The sequence below is a fragment of the Mobula birostris genome, chromosome 10, assembly GCF_030028105.1.
Source record: "Mobula birostris isolate sMobBir1 chromosome 10, sMobBir1.hap1, whole genome shotgun sequence".
NCBI classification, from domain to species: Eukaryota; Metazoa; Chordata; class Chondrichthyes; order Myliobatiformes; family Myliobatidae; genus Mobula; species Mobula birostris.
This window is the reverse complement of record NC_092379.1, coordinates 53,637,490-53,663,703: the sequence shown is the minus strand read 5'-3', so window position 1 is coordinate 53,663,703 and position 26,214 is coordinate 53,637,490. Positions and strand designations below refer to the sequence as shown.

At 44.3% G+C, this 26,214-nt stretch overlaps 1 protein-coding gene across 9 annotated transcripts in view; it reads left to right on the top strand.

Annotated features, from left to right (window-relative positions):
* Window positions 1-292: 292 nt before the first annotated feature.
* LOC140204511 (calcium-binding and coiled-coil domain-containing protein 2-like) overlaps window positions 293-26,214 on the top strand; it is a 71,140-nt gene continuing 45,218 nt past the window's right edge. For 5 of the 9 annotated variants that reach the window (XM_072271209.1, XM_072271211.1, XM_072271210.1 and 2 more), the window contains exons 1-6: window positions 293-458; window positions 3,337-3,436; window positions 19,339-19,428; window positions 19,646-19,803; window positions 21,039-21,169; window positions 23,244-23,399. In XM_072271209.1, the coding sequence (XP_072127310.1) occupies window positions 300-458; window positions 3,337-3,436; window positions 19,339-19,412 (333 nt within the window). In that variant the 5' untranslated portion in view covers window positions 293-299 and the 3' untranslated portion in view covers window positions 19,413-19,428; window positions 19,646-19,803; window positions 21,039-21,169; window positions 23,244-23,399. The other 4 variants (XM_072271215.1, XR_011887658.1, XR_011887657.1 and 1 more) reach the window with 4 other exon arrangements.

The following is a 26,214-nucleotide window of genomic DNA, read 5'->3' as shown; positions in this document are numbered from 1 at the left end:
CTTGAGGATTTGGGGACTCGTGCCGAACCTCTTCAGTCGCCTGAGGTGGAAGAGACGCTGTTGTGCCTTTTTTTTTGCCACATAGCCGGTGTGTACAATCCAGGTGAGATCTTTGGTGATGTGTATACCGAGGAACGTGAAACTACTCACCCTCCCAACTGCAGTCCCAAATGGCCTGATTCTGTTCCTACATCTGTGGTCTTGCATCATAAAGGTGTTTTTCTCCCCCAAGGAAGGAGATCTCAGACACTGTGGCTAAATACATTTTGTTTCTCTCTTTATTGCTCAGTCTGGACACCATGAACGAAGATTCATTGACTGGCACCTCTTCACTGTACTCCAGCACCTTCGTCCGAGTAATCTCTGTCAACGTAGAAATGCAGTACACGAGAGACGTTGCTGTAAAATGCAACCCCAGGATCACACCCCATAAGAACGACTGGATTGGAATTTTCAAGGTAAGAACCTCCCTCCCCACCCGGCAAATACAAAATAGTAATTGGTTTATCGATTTAGAGACACAGCACGAGATAGCCCTTCGAGCAGCCCCCACCGATTGTAAACCCACACAAACTGCTGGAGGAACTGCAGCACATCAGGCAGCACCCATGGAAAGGAGTAAAACTGGTGATGCTTTGGGCGGAGAGTCGTCTTCAGGACTGAGAAGGAAGGGGGGGGGGCGATGCCTGAATAAAATGGTGGGGGGGGAGGCTAGGTGAAGCCAGGTGGGTGGGAAGGGTCAAGGGGGCTGCAGAAGGAAGAGTCTGACTGGAGGTGGAGAGTGGACCATTGGAGAAAGGGAAGGCAGCTGAGAAGAAGTGAAAGGTCAGAGCCAGGAATGGGCAGGGGGGGTGGGGAAGGTCAGAGCCGGAAATGGGCGGGGGCGGGAAGGTCAGAGCCGGGAATGGGTGGAGGGGTGAAAGGTCAGAGCCAGGAATGGGCGGGGGGGGGGAGGTCAGAGCCGGGAATGGGCGGGGGGGTGAAAGGTCAGAGCCGGGAATGGGCGGGGGGGGGGGGGAGGGAATTTTGATCACCGGAAGGAGAAATCAATGTTCATACCATCAGGTTGGAGGCTACCCAGATGGAATATGAGTGTTGGGGCTCCCCCACCCTGAGGGTGGCCTCATCTTGGCACGAGAGGAGGCCATGGATCGACATGCGGGAATGGGAATTAACTTATTAACCTACCCGTCTTTGTTCTGTGTGAGGGACCCGGAGCACCAGGGGGAAAGCCACGAGCACACAGGAAGACCACACAAACGTGCTGACTGAGGATACGGGATTTTAACACCAATCCCAATGCCCTGAGCTGTAATAGCCTCACGTGAACCACTAGGCTACCGTGGAGTCCCACCCCTTACTATTGTCACATGTACTGAGGGTCATGTGGGTGGCAGGATGGAGATGAATCTCTACCAAAGGAGGTGTGAGGCGCAGCTTCCCTCTGCTGGCCTGCTGGTCACCCCTGGGCAAGGTGTAGCACCTGCGTAGCCCCCACTCCCTGATCAGGGTCACATGAAAGCATGGGAGCAGGTGGTGGATGGTCGTATGAGCAGCCGGTGCAGATCACAAGTTCTGATTATGTGACTGCTGACGCCAGGCGGACAATCTCAGAAGAGTATTGATAATGTGGCTGGGGTGAGGTCACCTGTCTTGTAAAGACACTGGCCAGAAGAAGGCAATGGCAAACCACTTCTGTAGAAGAACTTGCCGAGAACAATCATGGTCGTGGAAAGACCATGATCGCCCACGTCATGCAACACGGCGCATGATGATGTCAGGCGACGTGGCCCATAACGAATGAACTAAGAGACAGTGAAAATACTTGCTTGGTGTGCCCTCCGCAGAGATTATTTCATTCCAACACGACATTTGAGGGAAGACAATAACGGAATACAGAATATATTACAGTTACTCAGAAAGTGCAACGCCAGCGGATAATAAAGTGAACAGTTACAATGAGGTACATTGTGAGGTTAAGAGTCTATGTTATCCTGTTAGGGGATCGTTCAGTAGTCCTATAACAGCAGATTAAAAACTGACCTGGAACCACGTGGCACTTTATCCATCTGTCTGATGGGCGGGGAGAGGATGAAATAATCTAGATTGACTAGTTTTGTCTTTTTTTACAAATGCTGCTTAACTACAGTACAGTGCAAAAATCATAGGTATATATATATATATGTACTGTATATAGGTAGGGTGCCCAAGACTTTTGCACAGTACTGTATTTGTCAATGTGGAGCGGAGAGTGAGTTTGTAAATCCGATGGGAGGAAAGGACGTTGGGAATGGCGAGGACGGAGCACTGTGGGAGGGGTGTGGGACAGGTGGCAGAGAAGGAGTGCCAGAGGCAGGTGCAAACACACCCAGCCCTGAGAGACCAGGCAAGGTCATTTGATTCCAAACAATTGGTTTATTGATCATTACAGAATGTCCCTCTGGTGCTTCCTGCTCCCTCCCCTCTCCCTTTCCCTTTTCCCAACCATGATTCCCCTCTCCCTGCCCCCTTCTACTCTCAGTCCACAATAGACACCCACATCAGAATCAGGTTTATTGTCACTCACATATGTCGTGAAATTTTATTCTTCATGGCAGCAGTACAGAATTGAGAGCTACAGAGTAGGAGTTTGAAGAGATTTGGTATGTCAACAAATGCACTTGAAAACTTCCGTGGTGAGCATTCTGACACTGTCAGATATGGGGGTGGGGGGAGGTGGGGGCTACTGCATAGGACCGAAAGAAGCTGCAGAGGGTGGTAAATCTAGTCAGCTCCATCTTGGGTATTAGTCTACAAAGTACCCAGGGCATCTTCAAGGAGCGGTGTCTCAGAAAGACAGCGTCCATTATTAAGGACCTCCAGCACCCAGGGCATGCCCTTTTCTCACTGTTACAGTCAGGTAGGAGGGGCAGAAGCCTGACAGCACACACTCAGCGATTCAGGAACAGCTTCTTTCTCTGCCATCCGATTCCCAAATGGACATTGAACCCTTGGACACTACCTCGCTTTTTTAATCTATATTATTTCTGTTTCTGCACGATGTTGTATCTATTCAACATGCATATACTGTAATTGATTTACTTATTTATTTTTCTTTTTTTCTTCTTCATTACGTGTTGCGTTGAACGGTCGCTGCTAATTGGACAAATTACACGACACACGTCGGTGATAATAAACCTGATTCTGTGTGATACATAAATTTACTACAGTACGGTGTAAAAGTCTTGGGCACCCCACTATATACCTGAGCCTTTTGCACAGTGCTTTATGTCTTGTAGTTTTGTGATCTGCCTGCACAGTTCTTTGGCTTTTAGCTATCCTTCCGTTTTGCCGCAGGTTGGACGGAGTACAGCTGGAGATTACCGCACGTTTGTTTGGGCTCCTCTCCCAAAGGAGGTCGGTCAGGTGGAACGCCAGCAGCAAGTAACGTTCGAAGGTAAGGGGAGTTTGAAAGCTTCCGATGCACCCAGCTTGCTCGTAGAGTGTTGCCCAAAAGAGGGACCTTAGATGCTGCAAGTCGATTCAGTTCCTCAGTGAAGTTACTGATTGGTTCTCGGAACGCAGGAGAAGTCCACGATTGGTTAATGTCAAGTGTAAAGGAGAACAAAATAAATGTTACTCCAGATCTGATACAGGACAAAAAAAAAACACAAGATAACCAACACAATAAGATAAAGAACACTGTAATTTAAAAAAAACGGAATAAATATAAAAACATAAGATAGCTTATATACACAGATTTCAAAATGGACATTCAACCCATGAACTCATTACTTTTTTTTGTAAATTTTCTGTTTTTTGCACTACTTGTTTAAATTTATCTATTTAATATACTGTACATATACTTGCTGTAATTCACTTGTTATTGCATTGTGCCGCTCCCGCAAAGTTAACAAATTCCATGACGTATGCCAGCGATGTTAAACCTGATCCTGATACAAAATTTAAAGAGTGCAAAATGAGAGCAAAAAAAGCAGCGAGGTGTTGTTCATGGGTTCAGTGTCCATTCAGAAATCTGATGGCAGAGGGAAGAAGCTGTTCCTGAATCATTGGATGTGTGTCTCCAGGCTCCTGTACCTCCTCCCTGATGGTGGAGGGGAAGAAACTGTTCCTAAATCGCTGAGTGTGTGCCTTCGGGCTCCTGTACCTCCCCCCTGATGGCAGAGGGGAAGAAACTGTTCCTGAATCACTGAGTGTGTGTCTTCAGGCTCCTGTACCTCCTCCCTGATGGTAGCAATGAGAAGAGGGCATGTCCTGGGTGATGGGGGGGTCCTTATTAATGGATGCTGTCTTTCTGAGGCATCACCTTTTGAAGATGTCCTTGATGCTGAGGGGGAGGGGGGTGGGCTATTTCCTGTGTTGGAGCTGCCTGTGTTTGCAACCATCCGCAGTTGTTTCCAATCCTGTGCAGTGGCCCCTCCATACCAGACCAGTGATGCAGCCGGTTAGAATGCTCTCCATTAGAAGTAGAGCTACTAGGACTTGATGTTTCAATTCTTTATGGTAAGTTGGCACTCTCGATGCTGGCAGTGGGCTTGGAGTGGTGACAAGGGGGGAGGGTAGGTACGTCATCGGGGTCATCAGGTGGGCACTCTCTGACGTTTCGTTGATAAGCCCACGACGTCTCCAGAGGGCTCAACGGTGCTACCTGGTGTCCCAGATACACCCCCCTCAGTTCCATACCCTCCTGTCTTCATCTTGCAGCCCAGTTGTTGTCTTTCCTTTTAATCCAAATCCAGTTGCTGCTTTCTTCTGCTGCATTTGACAAGGACTTGATTGCTTGTTGGAGGGAGTGACCCCTCACCCCCATCTTCTTCAATAGACTGGTCGTAGATGTGGCAACGAATCCCCTGCATCCCACTTCTGCAGGGAAAATCTTGGTCTTCCAGCCATTCTGGGCAGCTTCAGTTGCCAGTTCGGAGTACTTGGTCTTTTCCCTCTCATAAGCTTCTTCGACACCATCTTCCCATGGTACTGTCAATTCCACAACATATGCCAGCTTGGCTGTTGTGGACCACAGGACCATGTCTGGCCCGAGTGCTGTAGCCGCAATGTCTGGGGGAAACACAAGCTTTTTTTCCAAGTTCATGTCCATTTTCCAATCCCGAGCAACCTGCAGCATGCTTACATCTTTCGATGTTATATGGTGCTCTGGAGGTTGGCCTGCTGGTACAAATCGTGTGATGTGGACATTTACTGCCGATGTTTGTGGGAGAGCATTTGTGGTGATTCGCCTCTATTCCAAGATTGATGCCAGCTGTCTGAGAACTTGGTTATGCCACCAAGTGTACCGCCCCTGGGTGAGGCTCGTGGTGCATCCTGTTAAAATGTACCTTAGTGATCCAGGTGCTTGACAAAGAGAGCAAGCGGGATCTTCTCCCCACCACTGGTTCAGGTTCTGGGGTGTGGGTAGGAGGTCATAAGTGGCTCTGGTGACAAAACTTAGCCGGGATCCCTCCATCTCCCAGATGTCACGCCAGCTAAGTTTCCTCTTTTCCAGGCTCTCCCAATTAGTCCAGTGGCCCTGCTTGGTCATTGAGAGGGCTCTGGCGTGTCGCTCTGCCTCCTCCTGTCTTCTCAACTCCTCCACCATGAGCCGTCCCTTTTGCACTGGTGTTGCCCTGTGCCATTGAGGAGCCTTTGGGACAAGCCCGAGCCCGGCTCTCCCATGTTGGACTTGGCCACCCACATCTCTGAAGTGAAGAGCAGACTTAGCACTCTGAACGGCTTCAGATGGAGTCCACTTCCTCTCCGTTGCCACACAGGGGGCCACTGTTCGAATAACAGTATCTTCAGATTCAGTGAGTGCATTTGAATTCTTCCACAAGACTTGCAATTGGTGATTCCAATTTGCCGTTCCCTCACAGTCCAACAAGACCACCTTGCCAGATTGGGGAGAGGCTCAGGAGTAAACCCAGAGGGAAAATTCTGAAGCTGGAGTCCCTACATTGAGTTCAGCACTAACTGGAAACTCCTCTGACATTGCCGGTGCCAAACTGTCGATCTCTGCCATTCCTTTGCATTTGTCAGCTGCATGGAGAGAGCTAGCCTGCTGTGTGGGCAAAAACTTGCTCTCCGTGTTGTACTTCCCTGGCTTGCACATCATGTAGACAGCTCGGACACAACATCCATGGTCCATTCTGACCAATGGAGGACCTCCAGGTCTAGCTCATTAACAGACTCCTTCAGCGGACTGGAGGACAGTCTCCATATGAAAGACCGGAAGAACTTAAAACATTGGAGCAGCCTATCGAGTCTGCTTTGCCCTTTCATCACGGCTGATCCATTTCCCTCTCAAACCCATTTTCCCTTTAACCTCTGACGCCCTATCTAATCATTTGGTGATGCATTGCCTGAGCTGCCTATTCAAACATCCAATATCAGTCCATCCTTTCTGAGATAAGGGGCCCAAAAGTGCACACAAGACTCCAGGTGAGGCCTCACTACTGCCTTATAATGCCTCAGCATTACATCCTTACATGCAGAAAGACTGGAATCCTCTCTCTCTCTCTCTTACTCACGCTGACACCAAGCTGTCTGGCCAGGGCAAACATCTGCCAGCAGGTTTGGTTGCTAACTTGAAAGCCAGCTCACGTTCCCAACCTCCGAACCAAAGCCCTGCTTGGGCTGAAGGCTAAAGCAGTGAAAAGACCCATTGGCGTGACCCTCAGACGTTCCTTCAACGATATCCCTGCAGCTGAGGACAGGAGTCCTTTAATAGAACATACAACAGTATAGTACAGGAACAGGCCCTTTGGCCCTCAATGTTGTGCCAGACCAATTAAATTAGTAATCAAATAGCTAACTAAGCTCATCTCTCCTGCCTACACAATGTCCATATCCTCCCATCTTCCTCACATTCTTGTGCCTATCTAAACATCTCTTAAAAATCTCTATTGTATCTATCTCAGCCACCACCACAGGCACCCACCACTCTCTGTGTAAAAGATCCGCTCTCACATCTCTGAAATTACCCTCACTAACCTCCTCCTCTCCTTGGACTCCCCGCTCTGGTTCTCTGCCTGCTCTGGATCTTCTCATCTCGAATTGCCGAAGGGACATCAACCGTCTCGACTTCATCACTCCTTCACTCCTCTACTGAACGCACTGCCCTCTGCTCTCCCCGCACCAATCCCAACCTGACCATCAAACTGGCAGGCAAATGGGATGCTGTTGTAGTGTGGCCCACTGACCTCTACTTTGCTGAGGCCAGGCTGTGACTCTCAGACACTTCCTCACACCTACCCCTCGAGGAAGACCCCACCCCACCCCATCAGAAAACTGTCTCCGACACATCACTGACTTCATCCACTCTGGAGAACTCCCAACCGCTGTTACCAAACTCATAGTGCCCTTACCCTGCACTGCTCGCTTCTACCTCCCACCAAAGATCCACAGATCGGACTCTCCGGGTTGGCCTGTTGTCTCTGCCTGCTACTGCCCCACTGAACTCATGTCCTTATATCTCGATTCCATTCTATGCCCTACACAAAAAGCTGCCTGATATTCAGGAGAACATAGATGGGTCCCCGAGACCAGAACAGCACCTTATACAAAGTGGAAATTTCTCATCAGTCAAGCCTTGGAGTGAGACCATAAGCACCAGACTGCCACCTCCTACATAGGAACATAAGAAATAGGAAAAAGGAACAGGTGTAGGCCATCTGGCCCATCAAGCCTACTCCACCATTTAATAAGATCATGGCTGATCTGCCCATCGACTCATCTCCACCTACCTGCCTTTTCCTCGGAACCCAGCGGCCTCAATGACTACAGACTGGTGGCATTGACCTCCCACATCATGAAGACCCTGGAGAGACTTGTTCTGGAGCTGCTCTGGCCTATGGTCAGGCCACACTTATCCCGTCCAGTTCGCCTACCAGCCCCGACTAGGAGTTGAGGCTGCCATCCTCTACCTGCTGAACCGTGTCTACCCCACCTGGACAAGCCAGCGAGCACTGTGAGGGTCATATTTTTTGACTTCTCTAGTGCGTTCAACCCCATCCTCCCTGCTCTGCTGGGGGAGAAGCTGACAGCGATGCAGGTGGATACTTTCCTGGTGTCATGGATTCTTGACTACCTGACTGGCAGACCACAGTACGTCTGTGTGTCCGACAGAATGATCAGCAGCACCGGGGCTCCACAGAGGACTGTCTTGTCCCTCTTTCTCTTCATCATTTACACCTCGGACTTCAACTACTGCACAGAGTCTTGTCATCTTCAGAAGTTTTCTGATGACTCTGCCATAGTTGGATGCATCAGCAAGGGAGATGAGGCTGATTACAGGGCTACGGTAGGAAACTTTGTCACATGGTGTGAGCAGAATTATCTGCAGCTTAATGTGAAAAAGACTTTAAGTGGCTGGTGGTAGACCTGAGGAGAGCTAAGGTACCGGTGACCCCTGTTTCCATCCAGGGGGTCAGTGTGGACATGGTGGAGGATTACAAATACCTGGAGATACGAATTGACAATAAACTGGACTGGTCAAAGAACACTGAGGCTGTCTACAAGAAGGGTCAGAGCCATCTCTACTTCCTGAGGAGACTGAGGTCCTTTAACATCTGCCGGACGATGCTGAGGATGTTCTATGAGTCTGTGGTGGCCAGTGCGATCATGTTTGCTGTTGTGTGCTGGGGCAGCAGGCTGAGGGTAGCAGACACCAACAGAATCAGCAAACTCATTCGTTTGGCCAGTGATGTTGTGGGGATGGAACTGGACTCTCTGATGGTGGTGTCTGAAAAGAGGATGCCGCCCAAGTTGCATGCCATCTTGGAGAATGTCTCCCATCCACCACATAATGTACTGGTTGGGCACAGGAGTACATTCAGCCAGAGACTCATTCCACCCAGATGCAACACAGAGCGTCATAGGAAGTCATTCCTGCCTGTGGCCATCAAACTTTACAACTCCTCCCTTAGAGGGTCAGACACCCTGAGCTAATAGGCTGGTCCTGGACTTATTTCCTGGCATAATTTACATATTACTACTTAACTATTTATGGTTTTATTAGTATTTATTATTGCAACTGTAACAAAAACCAATTTTCCCCGGGATCAATAAAGTATGACTATGACTAATTCCCCAACTGTGCAAAACTCTATCCAACCTTGTCTTAGATATATTTACTGAGGTAGCTTCCACTGCTTCATTGGGCAGAGAATTCCACAGATTCACCACCCTCTGGGAAAAGCACTTCCTCCTCATCTCCATCCGAAATCACTTCGCACAAATCTTGAGGCTACGTCCCCTAGTTCTAGTCTCACCTTCCAGTGGAAACAATTTTCTTGCCTCTATCTGATGTTACATACCCCATAACTGGGTTGCCAAACCAGCAGAAATGGACCACTTAGTTGGAGTCTGGATTACTGGAACTAAGAATGTTTTATTAAAGAAATAAGCAACACAGTACTCTAATCATAAGGATATAAATGCAACAGGTTAGCAATGATAAAACACACATGTACACAGAACTAGGATAATAGGATCAATCAAGCTCTATCGCAGTCTAGGGGTAAAATGATCAGTCTCAAGTGACACAGAGTTCAGTTCAATTTAGTTCAGTTCTCAGTAATCGCTGTTGTGCCGTTGGGGAGAGAGAGAGAGAGAGAGTGAATGAATATGCAAATCGGATTCCAAACAAACCTTCGATATTCCTCGCAGTTAGCTTTTGGGCGAGCCCTTTGTAATGTCTTCTGAGGTCACCGACTGTGACCCCTCCATTCCAGATACGATCGTTCTTCTGCGGTGAGCCCGGCACCCAGGCAAGGGCGGACACACACACCGGGTTCCCGCCGACCGTACCGCGTCTATGGCTGGGCCCGCGAGCAGACCTCCAAAACTTTCACCAACTTGTGGGGGCACACCGCTTCCCGGGTCTCGTTACCTCGTGGTGTCGTGGTGTGTCTGTTGCCTTAGCGAACCTGTCCCTTTTATCTCCCTGCTGGGGTATTGTCTGTCCATCAAACTTCAAACAGTTCAGTTTCAAAGCAACCGGTCTTGAAAATTTTTGTTAATATCTCTCGTCCCCCATTAACATTTCTGAATGTTCCCCCATTGTCCTCTTATTGGCATCAATCTTCTGATAATTTGGTCTGTTGTCACACTGATCTATCTCCTTCATAATTTTGTATGTTTCTATACGATCTCCTCTCATTCTTCTGAATTCCAGCGAGTACAGTCCCAGGCTACTCAATCTCTCCTCATCGTCTAAACTCCTCATCTCTGGAATCAACCTAGTGAACCTCCTCTGCACCGCTTCCAAAGCCAGTAAATCCTTCCTCAAGTAAGGAGACCAGAACTGCATGTAGTACTCCAGGTGCAGCCTCACCAGTACCCTGTAGAGTTGCAGCATAACCTTCCTGCTCTTCAATTCAGTCCCTCTAGTAATGAAGACCAACATTCCATTTGCTTTCTTGATAGCCTGCGGCACCTGCAAACCAACCTTTTGTGATTCATGCATAATTACTCCCAAGTCCCTCTGCACAGCAGCATGATGGAACTTTTTACTGTTTAAATAATAATCTGCTCTTCCATTTTTCCCTCCAAAGTAGATGACCTCGCATTTACCAACATTGTACTCCATCTGCCAGTCCCTTGCCCACTCACCTAACCTATCTATACGTATCTCTCTGTATCTTCTACACAATTTACTTTTCCACTCAATTTGGTATCATCAGCAAACTTAGATACACTACACTCGATTCCCTCTTCGAGATGGTTAATATATATCGTGAACAGTTGCAGGCCCAGCACCGACCCGTATGGCACCACCACTCACCACCGATTGCCAACCAGAGTAACACCCATGTATCCCAACTCTGCTTTCTTTCAGTTAGCCAATCCTGTATCCATGCTAATACATCACCCCAACTCTTTGCATCCTTATCTTATGGATAAGTGTTTTATGCAGCACCTTATCAAACACCTTCCAGAAATCCAAGTAAATAACGTCCATCTGTTCTCCTGTATCCACTGCGCTCATTATAACCTCAAAGAGCTCCAGTAAGTTTGTCAAACAGGATCTGCCTTTGCTGAATCCATGCTGCATCTGCCTGATGGATCCATTTCTTGCCAGATGTCTTGCTATTTCTTCTTTAATGATAGCTTCAAGCATTTTCCAACTACAGATGTTAAACTTACTGACCTGTAGTTACCTGCTTTTGCCGACATCAGTTTTTGAACAGTGGCGTGACATTCGCTGTCTTCTCATCCACCAGAACCTGCCCAGAATCCAGAGAATTTTAGTGGATTCTCACCAAAGCCTCTACTATAAATTCTGCCATCTCTTTCAGGACCCCAGGATGCATTCCATCAGGTCCAGAGGACTTATGTATCTTCAGGCCCACAAGTTTGCTCAGCACTACCTCTTTAAAGATAGCTATTGTATCGAGGTCTTCACCTCCCATCACTTCCATAACATCTCTCTTTGGCATGTTAAACATGTCCTCCACCATGAAGACCAACACAAAATAGTCATTCAAAGCTTCTGCCATTTCCTCGTTACCCAATATCAATTCCCACTTCTCATCCCTCCAAGGAACCTACGTTCACTTTAGCCACCCTTTTCCACTTTATATAATTATAAAAACTTTTACTCTCAGTTTTTATATTTTCTTTATTTTCTTTCTTTATTCCCTTTCGTTATTACCTGCTTGATGGCCCTTTGTTGCTTTTCAAAATTTTCCCAGTCTTCCAGTTTCCCACTACTCTTGGAGGCTTTCTATTCACAGGCTTTTAGTTTGACGCCTTCTTTTATATCCTTAGTCATCAAAGACTGGCTCTCCCCACTTTTACTGTCCTTGCTTTTTACTGGAATATACTTTTATTGAGCACCATGAAAAATCTCTTTGAAAGTCTTCCACTGTTCATCAGTAGTCCCGCCATATAGCCTGTGTTCCCAGTCGACACTAACCAAATCCTTCCTCATCCCATTGTAGTCTCCATTGTTTAGGCATAATACACTAGTGTTATATCAAACTTTTGCACCCTCCATTTGTATGGGAAACTAAATCTTACTGTGATCAATCTTTCCAAGAGGGTCCCTAACTACAAGATCACTAGTTTTAACGTCAGTAAGACCAAAGAACTGATTGCAGACCTCAAAGGGTAAGATGAGGGAACACACATCAGTCCTCACAGAGGGATCAGAAGTGGAGAGAGTGAGCAATTTCATGTTCCTGGGTGTCAACATCTCTGAGGATATCGATGCAGTTACAAAGAAGGCACAACATCGGCTATATATCATGAGGAGGCTGAGGTGATTTAGTATGTCTGCAAAACACACTTGCAAATCTCTACAGATGTACCATGGAGAGCATTCTAATCGGCTGCATCACCATCTGGTATGGTGGTGGGGGTGGGCACTGCACAGGACCGAAAGGAGCTACAGAAAGTTGTGAACTCAGTCAGCTCCATCATGAGCACTAACCTCCCCAGCATCCAGGGCATCTTCAAGGAGCGATGCCTCAAAAAGACGGCCTCCACCATCAAGGACCCCCATCGCCCAGGGCATGCCCTCTTCTCACTACAACCGTCAGGGAGAAGGTACAGGAGCCTGAAGGCACAAACTCAACAACTCAGGAACAGCTCCTTCCCCTCAGCCATCAGGTTTCTGAATGGACAATGAAACCATGAACACGAGCTGACTACTTTTCTCCCCCTCTTTTTGCACTACTTAATTAATTTAACTATTATATATATATATATATATATATATATATATATATATACAGTAATTCACAGTTTTGTTTATTATGTATCACATTGTACTGCTAGCACGTAACAACAAGTTTCACGACGTACCCCAGTGATATGAACCAAATTCTGATTCTGTTCCGTATCACCAATGATGAATCACCACACTTGATCAGAATCAGGTTTCACATCATTGACATATATTGGGAAAGTTGTTGTGAAACTTGCGACATAAAAACACTGTAAGTTGCAATAGGAAACATACTAAAAATTAAACTAAATGAGTAGTGCAAAAAGACTGCAAGAAACAGTGAGGTGGTGTTCTTGGGTTCAATGTCCATTCTGAAATCCGGTGGCAGAGGGGAAGAAGCTGTTCCTGAATCATTGACTGTGGGTCTTCAGGCTCCTGTACCTCCTCCCTGATGGTAGCAATGAGAAGAGGGCATGTCCTGGGTGGTGGGGGTCCTTAATGATGGTAAGAATATATAGCTGTGGAGGGACAGAACATAGAACCTGACAGCACAGTACAGGCCCTTCACCCCATGATGTGGTGCTAATCTTTAACCTACTTTAAGGTCAATTTAACCTTTCCCTTCCACAGAGCCCTCCATTCTTCTGTCATCCATGTGCCCATCTAAGAGTCTCTTTAATGTCCCTAATGTATCTGCCTCTACCACCACCCCTGGCAGGGTGTTCCATACACTCACTACTCTGTGTGAAGAATTTACCTCTGACATCCCCCCTATACTTCCCTCCAATTATTTTAAAATGATGCCCCCCTTCCCCATTAGCCACTTCCAACCTGGGAAAAAGTCTCTAACTGCCCATTTGATCTATGCCCTTTTCATCTCCTCCATCAAGTCACCTCTCACCCTCCTTCGCTCCAAGGAGAAAAGCCCTAACTCATTCACCCATTCCCATAAAGACATGCTGTCTGATCTGGGGAGCATCCTGGTAAACCTGATAAAGTTTAAGGGAATGGGGGATTCTCAGATCCCTGTAAACAATGGACTCGGTACTGACTATGTCTGTGACTGCAGTGTGTTTGAATAATGTCTCACAGCTGCTTTCTTTGGAGCAAGATAAGGGTTAAGGTTCGTCCAGATCCACATAAGATGTCTCTGGGCTTTTCACACCTTTTGATTTTGACAAAAAGCAGTACCTGATGGAAATTAGACAGAACATTGCTTTCTTAATTAAAACACAAATTTGACTTATCTTTGTAATTATGTTGTGGCTCCAGCAAACCAGGTAGGACATTCCTTACTTTAATTCAGGTGGCTGGGGTGTCGATCAAACTGATTGTTCATTGTATCAGTAGTCCATTGACTTGGCCGGAATAATTATCAAACTGATTGTTCATTGTATCAATAGTCCATTGACTTGGCCGGAATAATTATCAAACTGATTGTTCATTGGTATCAATAGTCCATTGACTTGGCCGGAATAATTATCAAACTGATTGTTCATTGTATCAATAGTCCATTGACTTGGCCGGAATAATTATCAAACTGATTGTTCATTGTATCAATAGTCCATTGACTTGGCCGGAATAATTATCAAACTGATTGTTCATTGTATCAATAGTCCATTGACTTGGCCGGAATAATTATCAAACTGATTGTTCATTGTATCAATAGTCCATTGACTTGGCCGGAATAATTATCAAACTGATTGTTCATTGGTATCAATAGTCCATTGACTTGGCCGGAATAATTATCAAACTGATTGTTCATTGGTATCAATAGTCCATTGACTTGGCCGGAATAATTATCAAACTGATTGTTCATTGTATCAATAGTCCATTGACTTGGCCGGAATAATTATCAAACTGATTGTTCATTGTATCAATAGTCCATTGACTTGGCCGGAATAATTATCAAGCTGATTGTTCATTGTATCAATAGTCCATTGACTTGGCCGGAATAATTATCAAACTGATTGTTCATTGGTATCAGTAGTCCATTGACTTGGCCGGAATAATTATCAAACTGATTATTCTTTGTATCAATAGTCCATTGACTTGGCTGGAATAATTATCAAATTGATTGTTCTTTTGTATCGGTGGCCTTATAACTTCTGACAATTCTGACATCAGGCAGTGAATGTGTTGAACTGCCGGGGAGATCAGAAAGGTTCTCTCCCTGATGTCGGGTCCCAATTCACTCGCCGGCTGAGCTCGAAGAAATAAACGGGTGGAAAGATAAGTAACGATCTTTTTTGTACTGTTGTTCTTTGATCCAGCAAAGTTACGTTTACAAACCTCCTCTGCACCTTTCCAATCATGAAGCAACCAGAACACGACGCAATTGTGTTGTGGGTAGTGGGGAAGTGGTGTGGGATTAGAAAGAGGGCGATAGGATTGGGGAGGGATTATAAAGGGGTAGTAGAGAATGTGGTTAAGACCATAAGATGCAGATCAGAATTAGGCCATTTGGCCCATCAAGTCTGATCTGCCATTTCATCATGGCTGATCCATTTTTCCTCTCAGCTGCAATCTCCTGCTTTCCATATAACCATATCACAATTACAGCACGGAAACAGGCCATCTTGGCCCTTCTAGTCCGTGCCGAACGCTTTCTCTCACCTAGGCCCATCTACCTGTACTTGGCCCATAACCCTCCATTCCTTTCCTGTCCATTTTCCTAACGAATTTTTTTTTCATGACAAAATCGTACCTGCCTCTACCACTTCTACTGGAAGCTCGTTCCACACAGCTACCACTCCCTGAGTAAAGAAGTTCCCATTCTGTTACCCCTAAACTTTTGCCCCTTAACTCTCTTGTTCTAATGTCCTCTTGTTTGAATCTCCCCTCTCTCAATAGAAAAAGCCTATCCATGTCAACCCTATCTATCCCCCTCATAATTTTAAATACCTCTATCAAGTCCCCCCACAACCTTCTACGCTCCAAACATTAAAGACCTAACTTGTTCAACCTTTCTCTGTAACTTAGGTGCTGAAACCCAGGTAACACTGTAGTAAATCTCCTCTGTACTTTCTCTGTTTTGTTGACATCCTTCCTATAATTCGGTGATCAGAACTGTACATAATACTCCAAATTTGGCCTCACCAATGCCTTGTACAATTTTAACATTACATCCCAACTCCTATACTCAATGCTCTGATTTATAAAGGCCAGCACACCAAAAGCTTTCTTCACCATCCTATCCACATGAGATTCCACCTTCAGGGAACTATGCACTATTATTCCTAGACCACACTGTTCTACTGCATTCCTCAATGCCCTACCATTTACCATGTATGTCCTATTTTGATTAGTCCTACCAAAAAGTAGCACCTCACAGTTATCAGCATTAAACTCCATCTGCCATCTTTCAGCCCGTTCTTCTAACTGACCCAAATTCTCTGCAAGCTTTGAAAACCCACTTCATTATCCACAATGCTACGTATCTTAGTATCATCTGCATGCTTACTAATCCAATTTACCACTCCATCATCCAGATCATTAATGTATATGACAAACAACATTGGACCCAGTACAGATTCCTGAGGCACACCATTAGTCACTGGCCTGCAACCTGACAAACAGTTATCCACAACTACTCTCTGGCATCTCCCATCCAGCCACTGTTAAATCCATTTTACTACTTCAATATTAATACCTAACAATTGAACCTTCCTAACTAACCTTCCGTGTGGAACTTTGTCAGAGGCCTTACTGAAGTCCATATAGACAACATCTGCCACTTTACCCTTGTCAATTTTCCAGGTAATCTCTTCAAAAAATTCAATAAGATTTGCCAAACATGACCTTCCATGCACAAATCCATGTTGACTGTACCTAAACAGACCCTATCTATCCAGATAATTATATATACCATCTCTAAGAATACTTTCCATTAATTTACCCACCAGTGATGTCAAACTCACAGGCCGATAATTGCTAGGTTTACTCTTAGAACCTAGCAATTTACTCTTAGGTTTACTCTCAGAACACCTCCACCACCATCGCCAGCAGCCCATTTGACGCACTCACCACTCTCTGCATAAAAAACTTACCCCTGACATCTCCTCTGTACCTACTTCCAAGCACCTTAAAACTGTGCCTTCTCGTGTTAGCTGAGAAAAAGCTTCTGACTATCCAAACAATCAATCACCATCTTATACGCCTCTATCAGGTCACCTCTCATCCTCCGTCGCTCCAGGAAGAAAAGGCCGAGTTCACTCAACCTATTCTCATAAGGCATGCTCCCCAATCCAGGCAACATCCTTGTAGATCTCCTCTGCACCCTTTCTATGGTTTCCACATCCTTCCTATAGTGAGGCGACCAGAACTGAGCAGAGTACTCCAAGTGAGGTCTGACCAGGGTCCGATATAGCTGCAGCATTACCCTCCCCCCCCCCCCGGGGCTCGAAACTCAATCCCACAGTTGATGAAGGTCAATACACTGTATGCTTTCTTAACCACAGAGCCAACCTGCGCAGCAGCTTTGAGCGTCCTATAGACTCGGACCCCAAGATCTCTCTCATCCCCCACACTGCCAAGAGTCTTTTTCTTCATTAATCTTTTCATTGATTTAAAAAAAGCATAAATACAATCAAGAAGAGAATTAATTCAAATATATATATCAGTAACAATATAATCCAAGATTAAGATAGACATTGTCAAAATCATAGATATTGTTAAACTAGTATAAAATATATAATAAAAAAATGAAAATAACAATTCTCTTTGCAGTTTATGAAGAGAAAGGGAAAATCATTGGGTTTTAAATGAAAAGGAAAAAAAACCCACTGCACTAAAAAACAAAACAAAAAAAAAAGGACTGGGCATTCCATTTTGAGGATACAATCAAAAAAGAAAGAAAGAAAGACTTTCTGATCAAATCTAAAACTTTGAAAAAAGACTGAAAGAGTAATAAATAATTAAATGAAAATATTGGATAAAAGGTCACCATATTGCTAAGAGCCTTACCATTCATACTATATTCTGTCATCATATTTGACCGACCAAAATGAACCACCTCTCACTTACCTGCGTTGAACTTCATCTGTCACTTCTCAGCCCAATTTTGCATCCTGTCAATGTTCCGCTATCCACACTATCCACAACCCCGCCAATCATTGTGTCATCTGCAAACTTACTAACCTATCCCTCCACTTCCTCAACCAGGTCAATTGGTGGCCACCGAGAGGTCCTGTTGTCCTCTGCTGGATGGACTGTAGGTGCTCGTCAAAGTGGTCTCCCAATCTGGGCCAGGTCTTACAGGTGAAATGTTGCCTCACCTGGAAGGACTGTTTGTGCCCCGAATGGTAGTGAGGGAGGAGATCCAGGGGCAGGTGTGGCACTTCTCCTGGTGGCCACCAATTTTAATTCTATTTGCCATTCCCATTCCAACATGTTGGTCCATGGCCTCCTCTACTGCCGCGATGAGGCCACTCTCTGGTTGGAAGAACAACTCCTTATTCCGTCTGGGTAGCCTCTAACCTGATGGCATCAACATCAATTTCTCCTGCTTCCGGTAAAGACCCCCCCCCCCCCCCCACTTCACCATTCCCCATTCCCATTTTGCTCCCTCACCTTTTCTCCTTCCCTGCCCATCACCTCCCTCTGGTGCTCTTCCCCCTTCCCTTTCTTCCATGGCCTTCTGTCCTCTCCTATCAGATTCCCCTTTCTCCAGCCCTTTATCTCTTTCACCAATTTCTCAGCTCTTTACCTCACCACTCCCCATCTCCTGGTTTCTCCTCTCACCCACAACCTTGTACGTCTTCCCCCGCCTTCTTACTCTGATCTCATCTATTTTTTTTCTAGTCCTGATGAAGCATCTTGGCCCAAAACGACAACTGACTGGTTCAAGCTGACAGGAAGGTGACAGTAACTCAAATCACCTCACGTTACAACAGTGGTGTGCAGAAGAGCATCTCTAAACACACATGTCGAACCTTGAAGTGGATGGTGAAGAATACCATTTTCACAATACCAGTAATATTATTGAAAAAAAAATAACGTTGACTTGCAGTCTATGCAGAAGTAGACATCATGGTACTTGCAGCTGCCTAAATTGACATACAGTGGCAGGAAAACGTTTGGGCACCCCTGGTCAAAATTTCTGTTACTGTGAATAGTTAAGTGAGTAGAAGATGAACTGATCTCCAAAAATCATAAAGTTGAAGATGAAACATTCTTTTCAACATTTTGAGCAAGATTAGTGTATTATTAGTTCTAACTTTGGTTAGTGAACTGCTGCATGTACTCTATTTTGCAGCAAGTGTTTCTCTGCCTATTGATGCAATGCTCACCATTAGCTTCGATTTTTTTAAAAATCTGATATTATATTTAAATTGTTTCCTGATGTTTCCCTGCTTATGATCTCAATGAGTCCACAACTGTATTTGCTGTTGAGAGTGTGAGCCACGTCTCCAACGAGGCCGTGACTCTGGCCGGTCGGTGTCCGACGAGGTTGGGGCTTTATGTGCGTAATTGGTATTTTGGGGGATATCAGTATTTCTTTCCTTCCCTGTTTGCCCTTCATCTGTTGGCTTACTGGGCCAATTAAGAAGGCATTTAAGAGTCTATTGCTTTGCTCAGCTGTGTGTTTGTAGTATTCTGAGCTTTAAGAATGCATTTAGTGAGTTATGGATCTGATTGCACTGTACAATGACAGCTTTTGATTATAATTACAGGAGAATGGTACCAGGAGGACAGTGTCAAAATCAAAATGCATTTCCTGCCACTGGGGATCTCAGGACATGTGTGATAAACAAAACAAAATGGTATGTGAGAGTCCATTTGATTCTTGCAGCTATTACTGCATTGAAGCAGGTGGATTTTAATTGGAAATTTAAGCTTCAAGTAGCAATAAATGAATAGAAACTAAGTAAAATTGTAGTTGATTTCACCCTGCTGAGGTATGTATTTTGAATGATAAATAATTGGTTGAATTGGAAGCTACTACCTATTATAACTTTGATTTGATTGCATCCCTAACAGAGAAAGTATCTGAGCAGAGTCATATTGAGGGCAGGATTCATGCGCTGAAAGATGATCTGAGGAAACATAAATCTTTTGTAAAGAAATTGAAGAAAGAGCAGAAGCTTCGGAAGGAGAGATTGAAGGCACAGGAGACCAGTCTCATTAAAGAGCTAAGGGTAAGATTATCGTCGTACCTTCTTACCTTGACTGTCCTACCAGTCTTTGATTAGGGCAATAAGAAAGTTGTATGTATATACTACTCCAAACTCAATTTGCTCTCCACAATTGTTTAATTTGGAAAATTGTTGAGGAAATTAAGTAACACATAAAGGTTGCTGGTGAACGTTTATGTGTGTTGCTTGAAATTCCAGCACCTGCAGATTTCCTGGTGTTTGAGGAAATTAAGTATATGATTATTCAAAGGACTTGATCTGCCTTTATTCTTTTTGTTTCTGGTCCATTGCTGGAAAATCCTTTATATCACCCTCAACTCATTCTTAAGGCTCTTTGCATTGCTATATTGCTTCTGACTTTCGAAAGTCTTTGAAAAGTATGCAGCATTCAATAGTGCGTTCGGTTGTCTCTCCCCAATCGCTGCTATTCTCCTGCTTTGTATCTGCTATGTTAAAGCAGAAGGAGGCAACGCTTTCTGAAAGTTTGGAGAAATCTGGATTGTTGCAGTCTTTACAATTTATTTTTTACAGCATTTAGCCAAATTGATTTGCCATCCTCTGAATATTTTTAGTTGTCAGCCTTGATTAATTGACCAACTAAAATTGGATTTATTAAGTTGAAAATGCTTTTGCTGATTTGTTGAGTTTGCAGACACTGCCTTCGTATGCCGATGGAAACTGTTTCCAATATTCTGAGACATATGTGAATTTTGGACTGTACTTCATATTGGTTTCCTTCAGGTTTTTGGTGTTTTCTTAATTGTGGCTGGTTGGTGGGTGGGTGAGCTGTAAATATTTTGTGTGTAAGGTGGGGTTGGGGGTTTTGATGTTACTGTCACTGGTCTGTTTTGCAGGTGAGGGGGTCGGGGATTGTTATTGTAATTTTTTTTCCTGTGGGGGAGCAGTGTGGATTTAATGCTATTGTCCCCGATTTTTCTGCAAGTGAGCAGGTCAGGGATTGTTATTGTCGCTGTTTTTCTCTGTGAGTCAGGGGATTGCAGATTGTTATTGTTGCTGTTTTTTTTATGTGAGTCAGGGAGTCGGGGATTGTTACTGTTTCTTATCTTTTTCGTACTGATGGTGGGGGAGAGTTGGTGTCTTTTCTTTCATCAACTCTCATGGTCTTTCTGTATTTCAGGACTATCTGGAGAAGACAAGTATCAGAGTTGTACGTGCATACTTTGACAATAAAATGAACCTTTGAACATTTCACCGTTTTCTTTCTCTTGTATTACCAGTCCTGTGATGAATCGATTAAAAGGACTCAAGCAAAACTAAGCAAAGTGTCCAGTTCCACCAAACCACAAATCAAAACCCCTTCCTCCATTGCTGCTGAGAAGCCCAAGGCTGAACCACTTTCTCTACAAAGGTAATGTCACTGGGCAATACAGCCTTAGTTGGAAAAGGACTTCTCAGAATATTGGTAGTGTCACTGTTTTATAAGTTAAACATAATGGGATGCCTTCTCCCCTATTGAAAGTACTTTTTTTAAATTAGGTTGCACGTGACTGTTGTTCATTTATTTAGCAGACTTCTTTAAAGAGTAGTACAGTATTTTCTACTGAGGAGGTGGAGCATGAAACAATGACAGTGACTTTTGAAATATTATTTCAGTAATTTTGTTTCTCTCTTTTTAGACACTGCTTCACCTGCTGAATATTTCTGTCATTCTCTTTACATTTCCAGCATCTGTGATATTTTGATTTCTGTTTTCAAAAAGTTTACCTAAATTTCTAGCAGGTTTTCTTTCAATAGCTGATTGTTCCATCCAGTGACATAATTCATTCAATTCTGCAGTTTAATGATAATCTGTAAAATTTGCTGTGCTGTTGAGACTCTGGGATTTGCCTCAGAAATGTTGTGAGTAGCTTACTGTAACGTGCACGGAATCAGGCAGAATTTGTGAAAAGAAAAGCAGTCTGCAATGTCGATCTGCGATCCTCTGCTCTGCAAAATTCCAAAGACAATATGATATTTATCTGCCAAGCTCTTAAGCTCAAAATTAGTTTTCTGCTTTTTGTTTTCAGGACTGAATCTGCAAAGAGCTGGAAAGGGTGAAGGATCTAATGTGTCATTGAGTTGCATTGTTAAAAAGGGTACATCTGCATCTCAAAATGTTCTCTCTGTAAACACCTGAGATGACACATTCCAAAAAAATTGATAAAAGGAAGTCTTTTAAGTTGAAAGTTTAGAAGTATAAATACTTTTAAAAATTAGTTGAACAACTAAATTGTGTTTCTAAAAATAAAAAATAAAACTTACCTGCCTATTTCCTAAGCCAAGCTCATAGAACCATAAGAATAAATATGATGGGAACTATATCTGTGATGGTCGAGAAAAGACCTACCCATTCTAATTCCACGTCCTACCTCAGGCTCTGTAGCCCAGTTGATCGCAGCTCTTCAGATATTCATTTACTTTTTAAATATGAGGGGAATTTATACCTTGGAAGTATTTCAGATCCCTCTACCATCCTGTGAGTGAAAATACTTTTAATACTACCAGCAGTTACTATGGACTTCAGTTTTTTTTTAATCCCCCGTTCAGGAAATAAGTCCTTCTCATTTCTGCCATTTAATCCTCCCAACTGTATACATCTCAAGACTAGAAAACAACCCAAACTTATCTAATCTTTCCTCCATAGCTACAGTTTTCCAGGCTTAACAATATCTCTTGTAAGACCGACCTGGAGTCCCACAATCCAGGCTATTCACATGGTACGGTATTGAAGGATTACTCTACCAATAGAGATGCAATGGTATTCAGAAGCCTGTCTGGTTTTATCAATGTAACAAATAATGTTGTCCTAATTTTAAAAAGAAGTAGGAAGTATTCTTCCTCGAGTTCTTGCCAATGTTTTTCTGGCAACCGACACTTAGAACATTATCTGGTCTGTCATCTCTCCATCACTTCAATCACTTACAGTTGCCTGGCCCAGATCACTTTATTTTCACTGTGGATTTAGTGTTTATACGTTTTCATCCCCTTCCAGGAAGTCCTTAAAGTTCTGCTTCTTTCTAGACAACAGACCTCATCAGTTCCCCTTCATCACCATCTTTCCTCACCTGGTAGAACTAGTTCTTACTCTCAAGTTTGACTTAGGTTTCTCCCACTTTCTCCAAACTAAAGGTGTAGCCTCGGACAGTTGCATGGGCCCCAATTAAACATGCCTTTTCAGCAGTTATAACTTACAAGTTCAGTATCTCCATTCCAGTACTTGTATCCTGGGAAGATTCCAGCACACATTGCAAAGTAATGAAACCTGTTGCTACTTTCTAGGTGATCTGAATGGATATCATCTGGGAAACAATTGTTATATTGTCAGTATTTATTTTTATGATTTTTTTGATGAGATTAGTTCTTCCTAATGTTAACTTCAGTAAATTAATTTTGTTTTTTAATGAAGAACCAGCTCAAACCCGGTTTGAACATCTTTTTCACAGGATTCGGTGAGGCTGTTGGCAGTTGAGGGTTGTGTGAGCACAGCCCAGCTGCTGCCCCAGGAAGACCTGGAAGCGTTGGTGATGCCGACCCTCCGGCAGGCAGTGGATTGTAAATCCTGGCGTGTTTGCTATATGGTGGCAGACAAATTTTCTGAAGTACGTGTTATTGCTACAGCACAAAGTGCATCTCTTTGGTATGATGATATGGTGCATTTATGTTTTAAAACTAGTCTTTAGGTTTTCTGTTCCAGCTCGAATCCCTTCTGATTCTGTCAAAAGCCATGAAAACACAATTAGTTCCTCTAATAACAGCAACACACATCAAAGTTGCTGGTGAACGCAGCAGGCCAGGCAGCATCTCTAGGAAGAGGTGCAGTCGGCGTTTCAGGCCAAGACCCTTCGTCAGGACTAGCTGAAGGAAGAGTGAGTAAGGGATTTGAAATTTAGAGGGGGAGTGGGAGATCCAAAATGATAGGAGAAGACAGGAGGGGGAAGGGATGGAGCCAAGAGCTGGACAGGTGTTAGACGAAAGGTAATACGAGAGGATCATGGGACAGGAGGTCCGGGAAGAAAGACAAGCCAGCGGGGGGGGCGGGGTCCCAGAGGATGGGCAAGGGGTATATTCAGAGGGTGGCCACACATTTTAATTCCACATCCCATTCCCATTCTGACATGTCTATCCATGGCCTCCTCTACTGTAAAGATGAAGCCACACTCAGGTTGGAGGAACAACACCTTATATTCCGTCTGAGTAGCCTCCAACCTGATGGCGTGAACATCGACTTCTCTAACTTCCGCTAATGCCCCACCTCCCCCTCGTACCCCATCTGTTACTTATTTTTATACATACATTCTTTCTCTCACTCTCCTTTTTCTCCCTCTGTCCCTCTGAATATACCCCTTGCCCATCCTCTGGGTCCCCCCCCCCTTGTCTTTCTTCCCGGACCTCCTGTCCCATGATCCTCTCATATCCCTTTTGCCTATCACCTGTCCAGTTCTTGGCTCCATCCCTCCCGCTCTTGTCTTCTCCTATCATTTTGGATCTCCCCCTCCCCCTCCAACTTTCAAATCCCTTACTCACTCTTCCTTCAGTTAGCCCTGACTAAAGGTTTCGGCCTGAAACGTCGACTGCATCTCCTCCTAGAGATGCTGCCTGGCCTGCTGCGTTCACCAGCAACTTTGATGTGTGTTGCTTTGATTTCCAGCATCTGCAGAATTCCTGTTGTTTTAGTTCCTCTAATATAGTTTTAAAAAAATCATTAAGTCAAGCACCTGTGTATTTTTAATATAAAAGCTATTTGACTGACATGCCAAAAGGTGCTGAGATTTTTTTTTCCAGATTCATTTAATTATCTTGTTTTTAAACATGGATGTGAAATAGAACAAAGTTGGTCTGAATTGAGCTCAGATCTTTTTCAGTGTATCTGAAGGATAATCCTGTGACAAGGGTTTAGAACAAACTTGTTGGCCTAGTGCCAGGGATCTGGGGATTCAGCACGTGCACAGGTTGATGACACTGATATTTTTTACTTTTGACTGGAGGAAGTTAAGAGGAACTTCAGTTCTGTTTAAAAATGAGCCGAAAGGTCGAAAAGCCAGTAGTAAGCTTAAACAAATTTTCAAAAAAGCCTGAGGAGTAATGGGACTAAAAGGATACAGTCACATGGGCTTTCACTGCAGCTATCTTTTGGTTGTCCAAACATATCCCTGTACACACCTTCGCGTTCCTCTCCCTGGCATCAATAATATCAGGGCTGCTTCATACTCTCGTGTGGAGCCCAACATTTTCATCACCTTTGTCACCAACTTTTATCTTGCCGCAGAGTTACCTGGATTTACAAATTTATTCTGACACTTCGCTTCCTTTTCTGAATCTCCAACAGCCTCTCATTGAGATCTTCTGCAAACTCTCCAACTCTTTCATCTATCTCCTCCACGAAGGGTGCTATTTCCTTACTTTCACCTCATCCCAGTATCAGGTTTAATATCACTGGCATACGTTGTGAAATTTGGTTGTTTTATGCCAGCAGTACAAAGCAGTATATAATTTTAAAATATTACTATATATATTAAATGTGTAGATATTTAAAAATTACTGAGGTAGTGTCCATGGGTTGATTGTGCATTCGGAAATCTGATGGCAGAGGGGAAGAAGCTGTTCCTGAAATATTGAGTGTGCCACCTGTACCCCCACCTTGATGGTAGCAAAGAGAAGAGGGCATATCTTGGGTGATGGGGCCCTTAATAGATGCCCCCTTTTTGATGCATTGCCTTTTGAAAGCGTCTGGATGCCAGACAGGCTAATGCCTGTGATGGAACTGGCTGATTTTATAACGACTTGCAGCCTTTTCTGATCCTGTGTCGTGTTCCCTCCATACCAGACAGCAATGCAACCAGTTAGAACATTCTCCGTGGTACACCTCTAGAAATTTGAGAGTGTCTTTGATGACCTGCCAATTCTCCTCAAACTCTGAATGAAATGTAGCCACTTCTGTGCGTTTTTTTTTGTAATTGCATTGATATGTTGGGCCCAGGACGATCCTCAGAGACTTTGACACTCAGGAACTTGAAACTACTCACCCTTTCCACAGTCCCCTTGATTGGGACTGATGTATGTTCCCTTGACTTCCCTTTCCTGACGTCCGCAATCAGTTCCTTGGTTTTACTGTCATTGTGGTAAATTTTGTGATGTAGTGCATTAATTAAATGCTGCTTAAAGCTTTTGATGGACTGGACCTTGCTGGTTCCTTCCCACTGCTGACTTCACACAGACCAGGTATGGTGTAGGGAGGTGGTGATTCAACTTCACCTTCCTGTGGTCCACAATCAGTTCCTTGGTCTGACTGACAAGTGCCAGATTGTTGCCACACCACTCAACCAGCTGATCTATCTCACTCCTCTTCGGCTCCTTGTCACCATCTGAAATTCTGCCAACAATAGTTGTGTCATCGGCAGATTTATAGCCCTTAAG